General features: G+C 38.4%; 1 protein-coding gene across 1 annotated transcript in view; it reads left to right on the forward strand.

The window, feature by feature from the left end:
• The window catches only part of USH2A (usherin), a 392,064-nt gene that overhangs the window by 264,655 nt on the left and 115,267 nt on the right, over nt 1-12,142 (forward strand). Inside the window, exon 41 of the mRNA XM_054195462.1 lies at nt 9,248-9,582. Within this exon, the coding sequence (XP_054051437.1) occupies nt 9,248-9,582 (335 nt within the window). The remainder of the gene's footprint in view (nt 1-9,247; nt 9,583-12,142) is intronic.

The following is a 12,142-nucleotide window of genomic DNA, read 5'->3' on the forward strand; positions in this document are numbered from 1 at the left end:
GACAAAAAAATCGTGAGCCTTTAAAATTAAAATTCCTTAAGAATTGCATGTTACCTCCACGTTAATAGCAAATGAATTTAGTAGGCGTACAAGGGTTACTGTAAGAATTAATAATGATCGACCACTAGTAATTGTGATGAATTCCCAGGCTGCTTATTGAAGATTTGGGCTATCTACTTCCAGGACTCTGACCCCTGTGCTTCTCTAGATGTATCTTGCTACCCACCACGATTTATAGTAAAGTGTTTTTCACGGATTTACCAGAAGCAGCAATGCTGAATAAACAGTAGCCCTAGTTCAATGGTAAGCTTACACACATGTCCACATTATATTGCATGAGCTTTTACACATTGGCTTCAACTCTGAGCATAAAGAAGAAGTCACTGCAACCTTTAATGCTTCAGTTAATGTGATAAGGGCATAATAATTTTATCTTACCCATATTTTTTCGTTCTCCAAGTGCAGTCGTCACCCAATCCTAATTTTAAAAGCCTGAGAGTTATCAGAGATCTTGTCATTCTTTACTGGATCTCTTTTCTTGAGATCAGAGGTGTATTCTCAGTTGTAATTTTATTGTTTCTCATTCAGCTCCAAGACTAAGTAATCTACCAATACTGAGAGTCAGTTTGATCATTTATTTATTTATTCTGAAACCTGAAATCAGTCAGTGCAGTCTTGACTCTGTAATAATTTAATTTCAATCTAACAGTGTATGACAATGCTTTTAAAATTTGTTTTCCTTTCTTGCTAAAGTGTTCAAATGCCTTTTTTCCTTCTTCTTCCCCAGTCTGTCATTAGCATTCAAAGCTCTTTAAAGCCCTTTAATGTCTACATTGTATGACCTTCTATATGAGTGGTGGTCATATTTTGTGTCACCGCTGCTCTTTTAGTCTCAGGATTGTTTTTTGCCACCTGGAGACACATATTTGTTTGGTCTGCTAAGACTAACTTCTGTCCAAGATACTGAAGCCTGAATGTTTTTATTTCCATGACTCAGCTTTAATATTAATTTTTCTTGATTTTAAATATTTAGGTTAAAATGTTCAAAATAATTAAAGGTGGCAGCATTTAATTTAGAAAACTGACTTAGGTAGAGGCCTTTCCAAATATACTCTCTTCTAAGTATCTGTCCTTCAGCAAAAATTCTCTCTCTCCTTGTACAAAGTATTGGTATCCTTTGCTGATATGGACATAAATTCTTCTAATTCATCTAGTATTTTATTTTACTTTGTGTTGTTTAATTTGATAGTCATCGTAATGGGGGAGAGTTGGGAATACTTGGTACAGTTCCCGTGCAGAGGGTATTCCATGGCTGAGGTGTTACTTTGCTTCTGGTTTCTAAGATTCTCAGACTTCTTAAAAATCTTAAAATTTCTCCTACTTGTCCAGGACAGTGAGAGATTAATTTATTTTTTTAGCTATTATTATTATTATTATTATTATTATTATTTATTATTATACCTTCAAAAAATTGAAATAAAGTTATAGGTGCAGAAGAGCTCATTGTGCATGATTACTGAAGAGATTATGGACAATGATTGCTGCTCCCAGTGGTTTTCTCGCCTTCTGCTTGTTTGCAAATGGGAGCACCAGAGGAAGCGACTGGGATTTCATCTTACTTGTTGGTCTTCTTACAGGTCTGTCAAATGGATTAACTTGCTAGTGGTAGTGATGTTTCCTTCTCTTCAATTTTATGGCAAGTTCACATCAGAGTAGTAAGACTCTGAGACCACTCAGTGGGCTGTGCTGTGGCGCTAAGGTTGTCTTGTGGTCCATGTGAATGTTCTGCACTAGGAGAATACAAGAAGAACAAGGTAGCACCTGTTTTAAAAACATTTGGGTTTTTTGCCCTGCTCTTTCAAACCAGGGTGTGGATCTGAATAGCCGCTCTGCAGACTGCTTGTGTCCCTTCGCCCCAGAAATATGCTAGTTTCACAGGCAGAACGACTCTGAAGTATTGTGCAAGGTTTGCCACTTAGTGATTGAAAAGTTTTCCTGTGTTGAAATAGAACGGATCTGGTTTGAGATTGCTTTACGTTGGTGCTTTTAAACTCTTGACAAGAGTCCCAGAAAGGCACACTTTCCCTCCGGAACAGATCAAGCCCCCCACACGTGCAGTGCGTATATTACCTATGTAGCGTGCAAATCAAATTTATGGAATCCGCCTGTGCTGTACAATGCACTCGTCTCATTCAGTGTCTGTGATGGTAACTCTTAAGCAGAGACTGGAAAACAAACTGTCTCTTTGGGAGGGAGATTTTAATTACCTCTTGCCCTAGAGAGAGCTGTCCTCCCAGGTTAGAGCAGAAAGTATTGGAAGGGCACTGTGGGAAAGATTAGCGAGAGGCTCCTTTACCAAGCCACGGTTGCAAATCAATAGAGGCTTTCAGCTGTCAGTGCAACCAATCCCTAAACCATGAGCGCAAATATTTACTTCTACTGAAAACAGAGAGAATTTACAAAAAAAGAGAAACATATTTCCATTCCTTTATTTAGTCATAGAATCAATATAAATGATTTGAGGATGTGGAGAATTCAAAGTGCTCCAGGATAGTACTCACTTGAGTATACAGCTTATTTTCATAGACCAAAGCTTTCACTCTGCAAGGAGGAAAATATCAGCACAGCAGGTCACTCTTGGCATAAACACTTCTGATGTGTATGTGCTCCTTTAACATTTAATTTTAATCAGGATGGCCCGATATCTCTCCATAACATTTAGCTTGCTTTCTTTTGTGCAACAGAAAGTGTAAAGCTGTCGATAATTTTTAAAATACCCATTTCTGTGACACCTGCATGATATTTTTTAATATTTGCTGAATTGATAATGTTCGTGGTAGCAGAGTATACTGCGCAATAAACTGCTTTTGTGGCTGATTAAATGCCAAAGTGAAGTGGAGGTATTCAGCAACTGCAAAAGCCGTTTATTTAGTATATGCCAATGCCATGAACATTATTCTGTTACACAAGATTTGCTATACCCTAATGTACAGAAGTATAAAAGAAATTGTTTCCTTTTCTTGTCAGGGTTGCAATTGCTGTTCTGCTTCAATCTCACACTTCACACTGATATGACATTCGGCAATGTAGCTAGGTTGACTGGGTTGAGGAAGAGGCTGGTTTACACAGAGAATAATTATTTAAAGGATTTCTTTGTGTAGGAAAAGCATTATGTGTCTGGGTATGCCGAATTAAACTAACTGTAGTATGCAAATTCTCCAACTTTGGCCGTTTAACTTTCGATAGGAAGACTTCCCTTTCGCTGCTGTGGTTCTCCCTTGAGGGCTTTGACCTGGTAAAGACAGCTGTAGTCCTGATTATTTGCTTAACTGGAGACTTGCTGATGCATGTTTGCCTGTGTTGTTCTCCCTCACTGACCAGTGTGACCAACTGGACCTCTGATAGATAAGAAGCTGCAGCCATTTCCTGTCATTCTTTGTGTAACTTTTTTCTCAAGATGGATGTTGGCCTGAGCTGTGTGTAATCCTGGTGTTTCTCTGAAGGGGAAAGGATTTTTGTTTTCTTTTTGGTGCCTAGGTTATAAGAGAATGATGTCATTCTGGTTGGATGAAATAAGTACCTCATTGACATATAGTTCTTCTGCCATACTATTCCTTCATGATAACATCAGTTACAGAAACTTCCTGACATTTGATTAGATAAAAATGAGGCAAATAAAAAAATTATGATGATTTCATTGAATTCTCTCTTAATATATTTTATATATGTTGCTTGCTAGAAATGAAGGGCTGTGGTGATTCTGTAGCACTAAACTGTCATTCTTCTTTCTAACTCCTTTTTTGGCATATTAATGTCATATTATTGATTTCCTAATGATTATTTCTTTTTTGTAAGCATTTCCTCATGACTCTTCTGATGGAGGAAGGGTTGTAGGCTCTTTAATTCCATTGTCATTCATGTTTGTTGTTATCCTCAGAGATGACAATCACTTAATTTATAGTTCACCTGCCATTCTTTTCTTTGTATAGAAGAAGCTGCAGCAGAGAAAGCTGGTATTCCACCTACAGGTTGAACAATGTCATCAGTTTGCTGTCCACAGGACCTTCAAGAGTTGCAGTCTGCACTCTTTCTGTGCAGAAGATTATCATTTATTGCTACAGAGCGATAAACTTTTCTAGTAGCTATTTCTCAAATTTACTACTAATTTGTATACACAAGTGAGCAAACACAAATAAACAAGGCTCTATTTTTATAGTTGTCTTCTGTTCTTCATTAGCCCAGAAGCTGGACAGTGGACTGCTAAATGCCCGTTCTGTAGAAAGGCTGGGACTAAAATATGCGGGAGAAAGATTTCAGTGTCTGGAATGGATACCACTGACACATTTAAAGCAATATATCCTGTAGTTACAGTCTGAATATCATCCTTGAAAAGGAAGGTGTTTTCTTTATCCATTTTCCACTGCCTATGGAATTACAGTTATAGGCACATGTTCTGGAGTTGGTTTTTGTCTCACACGTTAATGTTTGCTGTCCTGTGAAGTTGCTTATGATTACAGAACGTTGGATGCAATGGTAATAACTGTGGTCACTGAACCCGGTGACTAACAGAGAGGTGCTCCTTCAGTGTTTTACCTCTGCAGATCACTGCGTGGTAGAGATCTGTGGTAGAGGCAGTGAAGACCCTTCCTCTCTTCCAGGTTAAAACCCCCTGTTGCTATTTCATTCTCAAAATGCTTCAGACTGCAGTTACCTAAGAACATAATTTTGAGAATATGAACAACCCTGGTACCTAAGCCTTGTATGCTAAAGATGCAGTAAGCACACATAGCAACTTCACACTGGGGAGAAAAAAAGAGTTTGGACTGTACTCACTACACTTCCAGTTTTATACAGGTATGCCCGGTACATTGGGGAAATTGCTTAGGAGCGATCAATCCTTGTGTGAAGATTGCCTTGTAATGCTGCTAAGGTCAGTGAGACCTTGGTTTATTTGCCACATAAGTGCTGCTTGAGTGACTTAGGATACTCCAACACCCATAGGAACAACCTTAACTTGCACACCAGAGGTTTTCCACATTTTAGGACTGTGATTTCTTGTACAGCTTGCTCATTTGGTACAGATCATACAGTGGGGTGAACTAATCAGGGTTTCATCAGCATTATCCCCCGGCCTTTGATATAGCTTAAATGCTTTAGTGTAGTAGGTGTATAGGATCACAAATAAATGTTCTTTCTGGTTTTCCACTACTCAAGCTAAGTGCTTCTCGAAGTTTTTGTAGTAGCGATCTGTTGCTGCAAACTTGATCACGCCGTTCTTCTGTGGTAGTGTTTGCTGAAGTTGGATGTAATTCATGTGCAAAGTGTATGAGAATAATTATCAGTGACCTCTGTCAGGATTTGCTTTTCTGGTGCGATACTGGCTCTTGATTGAATACCACTGTAATTTCTGTTAAGACAGATAAGAACTCATGAGGAAATTCATCTCCCAACTACTTTTAGGGGGGCTGGGGGACTGGCAGAGGACTACAGTCCAGTGGCTGGAATGCAGAATTAGGGTAGCTGGTCTTAGTTTTCAGTTTTGCTTCTTTCTGATACGTGACTTAGTCTGGGATTTAGTCTTTTCATCTGTAAAACTAGAATAATAATACTTGCAATTTGAGACTTACAATGTGCTTTGAGACCAACAGTGAAAAGCTCTCAGTAGTGTATTTATTACATTCTGTTTGTAGATGTTACAAGCAGTAGCTAGGAGAAATGAGAATAAAATGAAGCCAAACACTCTGATATAAAAGCTAACTGTTGAAGCCAGGCCTGAACTAGTAAAATAGTTATGCATGTGCCAATGCCTCTCTGCACGTAGCTCAGAATTAAATTGCAGGGTTCCAACTGCAGTCAAAAAAAAAAAAAAAAAAAAGAAAAAGATTTCCAAGGTTATAACTGTTTAATGGGGAGAAAATGGCTAATTTCTGTCTCTTTAAATTTTGTGGTGGAGAAAATAAGGCGCTTTGATCTTTAAATGACAGCTTCCAGAGTCATTACATTGAATCAGTTAATCTCTCCCAGTAGTTACCTTATTCTCTCTTCCTCATGGGCATCCTCTTTCATGGTCTGAGTGCTGAGCTTCAAATCAATGAACAAACTGTTACTGCTTCCAACACAGCCTGGCTAGTGAGCTTTCCTGCTTTCATGCATTGCCAAGCTCTTACCTCAAACCTTGGCACATCAAAGTGGAGAAGAGGTCCGGTAGTGCCACATGTGTGTTAACCAGCCTGGCTCCATCATCTTCATTTACACTGTATGGGTCAGGCAGTCCCTTGCCTCTTGACAAGAGAGCTTTGTCAGAGACTGCATGTCCTGTCGTTCCCAGGTGACCTGTGTAATTCAAAGCAGCTCAAGTGACGCAGCAGTGACTGTGAGTATCCTTGGTCATCCCTTTATCTAGTTTAAAAAAATACTAACAAAAGCGCTAACTGATCCACCTATCTTTGTATGAGATATCCATGCCCAGACAAAATAAGTTGCATTCTGTGTTGTGCTGCTGACTGAATATTCTTTTTGTTCAGCCTGGTTTTCATTTCTCTTGGGGGGGGGGGGGGAAAGAGAGAGAGAAATTTCCCAGTGTAAGCCCTAGAAAGCACCTATATTATGTACAATATGAGATATTTTACCTGCTAGTGCACAGCAAATGATGTGAAGTAACACCTGGGAGTTTTTTCAAGTTTTACCAGCTAGTGCACATGCTGTATAAAACCCAGGAGCTGAAGTTCTGGAGCAGCGTCTGTTCTCCTGCCCATGTTATTAACCTGTTCCTTTACGTGGAGGGGTTACAGTATATGGTGAATCTTGTGCAAGTTCTATTAGAGTACTTTTGTGGTTTTAGACATAAAAGTTAGGCATCTAAAATGTAATGTAATTAAAAAATAATTCCTCCTCTCTTCCAGGAAATAAACAAGATTTGGTTTGGTACAAGGTGAACATTTTTAGACAATTTTCTCTTCTGAGAGGGTAGTACCAGGAATCTTCCAAAGCATTTGACATATAGTTCTTTTAGTAGAAGCCACCTTGCATTAAGCAACAAGTAAGAGGGGTTTTTTTCTCTGATAATGTCAGTTCTACTTTATTAATATTCCTAAAAAAGACCTTGAATATATTATCTTTAGTCACACTTCACGGAGGCAGAATTTCAGGATAGTTGCTACACCTTAAAAAATTATAACATAATCATGGTTGCAAATGGGTGTTTTGCTGTAGTGTGTCAGACTTTAAAATCTTCTGTGCTTCTTACAGCAACTTCAAAGATACATCCCTGAAAATAAAAGTGAACCATGCACATTCCCCTCTTTCTGTGACACAGACAATGCATCCGGTGTATGCAGTGGTAGCAACAAAAAGCACTGGGATTTGAAATTTCACCTGAAGTTCACTGACCTGAATGCTTTTTACCTGCACTTGAAAACGACATTTTCTATTGTTTATGCTAATCATCTATTCTTCTAATGCTTCCTAAGCTTCTGGCTAGATCACATGAACTATTTCAAAATGAGAGTTTTGCTCAATGGCTGTGAGAATGGTGCAGAATCGATTCCTACGTTCTGTGAAATTTTACATTGTTTTATCAATAGTATTTTTTTTATTTCTTTGGTCATGATTTGGGACCAGAAGTAACAGAAATCTGAATACAGCATTTGATAATTAGCCAGAACTAAGCCTTTCCTATGTGGGCACTAATAATCTTGTTTGTGCTGTCTTTACTCAAGATCACCCTGTTTCTAATTCTCTGTTTAATAGTATTCCAGATTCTGTTATCAAAATCCGTCAGCTTTCTCCAGTACTTTGCTGCCAGGTTTCTTACAAGTCTAACAGTCTAAGAGGTCCTTCTGTACCTAAGATATAACATTTCCTAATCCCCAAGGGTCCTTTAAAAATCATTTTATAAATCAAGCTTCTCTGTTTCCATGGCCATGTGTAATTGTGCGTATACCTTTTTAAAGATACTGACTTCTGAGGCTGGAGAGAATTAAGGAAAAAGTCCAACTTAAACTGAAGTATCTTGGTATTGCTATTTAACACTTCAATATTATCTTTGTTCATTTTATTCAGCACATACCTTCATCTAGGTTTTCCTCTTTTTCTGTGTTCTTTGCAATGTTGGATTCAATCCTTAATTATCCCATGCCTGGGAGGAAAAGAGACTGCGATTGTTATAGATGAACGGGTCAATGGCAAGGAAAACAGTCCCGGCGATAAGCAAAACAAAGCTGGTATATTTCGTACACTGGGACTTCTAGGGGAGGAAGGATTGATAAATGCTCTTATACTACCTTTATGAAACTTTGAGATTCTTAATATAGTTACATGTCCTCGTTGTGTCAGTCTAAAATCCCCTCTGTCATGATACCATGGCAAAAAGCCTTAAAACGGAATTGAGAACAACCTTGCATTTTATGGTACAATGATTTGAGTGTGATTCCTCACTGGAGCTGGTAAGAATAACTGTATAGAATAATATACGTTAAAAAAGAAAAACTTAAAAAAACCCCAACACCAAACCTCAGTTTAGTACGAGTAAACCCACAGAAAGTGTAGCAGTATGTGTATGTACATATATATATATAACATGAATTATCTATGTAATTTCCATTTTTTTTTGTGATAGAGTTTTCTCAGCATAATTTTATAATGCTAAAAATGGCAAATTGTGTCTGTTTTTTGTCTGATACTTACCAGTGTCATTTATTACTGAAAATAAAAGGGAAAACCTGCATATTTCGGCGCACAGAGACTGCGGACAAATCTCGTTTCTCATAGGAGCTAAGGCAGTTACAGATTTCTGAAAGTTGTGCAAATACAAAATAAAATTTCTTTTTGCTCTGACACTAATAAATGAGCACACCAGGCAATACACCATAAGAAAATAAATGACAGTTAGTGATACTTACAATAATTAGTGTACTTTTGCTAATACATCTGAACATCTCACAGAATTTTGAGTGAAGTGGAGCATTCACATTTTACTAGTGAAGCTAAATAGTAGATTTTTCAATGGCTACAACTGTTACTGTAACCCTTACTAAAATTAAAGGGGGTTAGATTTCTAACTGATGCACCTTTAAAAATCAAATTTCGGTTGCCTGGGGAAGGTTATACACAAAGTCTGTCTTGATGAAAAAAGAAAAGCACATCTTGAGATCACACTTATGTCCATTTGTAGCATGTTGTGTCTGTATTTCTGCATTCTGACTGAATGACTTCTGTTATTTTAATATTTTTTTTTCTCCTCCTTCAGGTCTCATGGAAACCTCCTCTGATACAGAATGGTGAAATCCTTAACTATGAGATTCGCATGCCTGATCCACGAATTGTCATTACTGGGAATACTTCATCAATGCTAAGTCATTTGGTGACCAATCTTATACCCTATACGAACTACTCAGTCACTGTAATAGCTTGTTCTGGAGGCAACGGCTTTCTAGGAGGCTGCACGGAGAGTTTGCCTACCAGCGTGACTACACCTTCAACAGTGCCTCAGAGCGTTAGTCCGTTGTCTGTGACTCCAATCAGCGAGTCCTTTATTGCCATTTCTTGGCAACCACCACTAAGGCCGAATGGTCCTCATCTGAGGTAAGCTTTTAGTTGCAACTGAGATGGCAGCTTTCTCCTCCTTACCTAAATCTCACTCAGAAAATTCTGGGTGATGCAAATTTTGCGATGTGATATCTTAATTTCTGACCTTTTGAAGTTCCTCTTCAGGGTTCAGGAGTCCATGAGTGAACTCATGGAAGGTGGATATGTCTAGAAGCAGATAGCAGGGTGAGCTTTGAATTGTTTTGAACTTAAGAGGAGTCTGGATTATTTAAAGCAAATGTGGTGTCTGTAGTGCGGAATTTACTTTGCAGAACACATTCAGGAAGGGTCTTTGAGATCAGTGCTGTCTGAAGAGCCAGAAGGTGCAAGCACAGGGTATTTGCAAAGTCATAACTGGTTTGGGCTGCACCATCAGCCACATTTTGGTGGTCAGTTCAGGCAACATGGTCCACCAACAAAATTACAAGAAAAGTATGAGATCTCTGTGAACATAAATATTTAACACATCCAATATTCTCAATACTCTGTGGGGGTTATTCTACATAAAGAGAAAGTGACTGTGGTAGTGTGATGACATGAAACAAGCTTCAAAACTTAATTGATTAATAAATTGGTAATGAGAGAGTGCATGAGAAAAATGGAAGTTAAAATGCTACAAGTTTGATGGCAGAGCCAAAAATGGGAAATGCAGGGAAGTGCAGGATTTCATCACGGGACCTAGAGAAAGGCATCTCTTCTGACATTTGTCTAGAGCAACGGGATGGGCGATCATGACTTGAGTCAATTGATTACTGAGTGTGTGTGTTTATACAGAAAAAAAATATGTATTAGCGTGCATGAAGATTTGTATATCTTTATATATACACAATAAAAAAATATCAAACAAATCTTTCATTCTGGTGCTTTAAAATATTGGGAAACATTGTGCATGGAATTTTATCTCTGTACTCCATATGTTCTGGTTAGTAGCTCTCTTCTAGGTGCACTGATGGGTTCAATAATTACCATGTAATGCCGTTTCAGTTGCGTATGTTATTACAGCACAGTAGCTTGACTTTTTCTTCAGGCTTAATTAGAGCACACTACAACTGAATGAAATGATGATTGCTCTACAGCAAAATTTGAAGTTTTTGAAAAGCAGTCTCTGTTATTCTGGGGTTAACAACATGACCATTTTACCACAGATTATTGAAGCAATTCAGCACAACCTACATCTGCAGACTTCATTTCCTTCATGGTGTGCCATGCTGCCCTCAACAAGAACAACCACTGAAGCAGCTGCTCTGTACAGCATGATGGAGCAAGAAGTCTGCAGCAAGCAGAGTAGCAGCAGCAGCTGCCAGTGGGGGTGATTTACACATGATCACCATTCAGCGTTCTAAAAGATTTTGATGTTTTTCATGACTTGTCTATGAGATATATTGCACAGAATATGCCAGGGCTGTTCCTAATAAAACCGTAATGATCTATCTTTGAGTTCTGTTGACACTGATGAACCACTCATGTGAGAGATGTTCTTGGGGTATAAAGTCATCTGGATGTTTTGATAGAGTTGGAGTTTAATTAGTTTTTACTATTTAATTTCTGAGGTTATACTCCCAGCTTCTGCAGTAATTTGGTTTGGCATCACTAAGGTCAGTGGCACAACACTTGTTTGTACCGTTGGGGATTATTCCCCAAACTCAAGGGCAAAAATTTTTGGAAGTCATGCACGTACATCGTAGCTGCAATGGAGCATAGGAAGTCCCAGCTCTCTTGCAAAAGAGCTTCTTAGTTGATTTCTGGTGCTGAAGCAATGCAAAATCACTGTATGCAGTACCTATTAAATACCCTCTTAATTCAGGGCCTCAGATCTGGAATGGCATTGTCCAGTGTTTCCCCATCAGGCTGGAGATGATCTTAACCTGAGAAAGTTAAGTGTCAGATTATGCCTGAAACCGGTGGTCAGAAAGATCGTTGCAATGGGGTGGTGACCTACACAAAGGCATTCTGCAGAATGCTTAAACACAGAAGGAATCATTTTCACAAATAAGTGCTTAAAGTGAGAGTCTTTATGGTAGAGTATGGAGAGTCTGCCTGAGTATCCAAATGCTTGTGGCTGGAATTTAACAGTAGCAACTTTCCAAAATGGGCGGCAAGGAAAGGACGTTACACAGCACCTCAGCGCTTCAGAGAATCTATTTGCGTTTTTAAATAAATATATATCTGTACATGGCCCTGCTTTGCTGGGTATCAGTGGAACACTATTGCAACTATAGTTTCATTGAAACTGCAGGTCACCATTGAAAGCAATTCCAGGGTGGTTTTGTAACTGGTAGGAAGTGTGCAAACATCTGGTGCCTTAGAAAAGAACCATCAAACTGAAACAAAAGCTCTATTAAAGAACTCCTGTGAAATGTAATAAAGAATAATATTCCTGAAGATTTTGAACAACTCTGTATAATTTTTTTTCATTGAGAGTATAGTTTTTTGTGTAATCTGTAGAATGATGGATATGTTATCCCCTTTAGTTTGTGTAGATACAAAGTGATTTAATCTTTGATAAATTCCATTAAGGTTTTGTGTAAAAGATTATGAAGAGTGATGCAGAATGGGT

The sequence above is a fragment of the Rissa tridactyla genome, chromosome 3 (assembly GCF_028500815.1).
Source record: "Rissa tridactyla isolate bRisTri1 chromosome 3, bRisTri1.patW.cur.20221130, whole genome shotgun sequence".
NCBI lineage: Eukaryota > Metazoa > Chordata > Aves > Charadriiformes > Laridae > Rissa > Rissa tridactyla.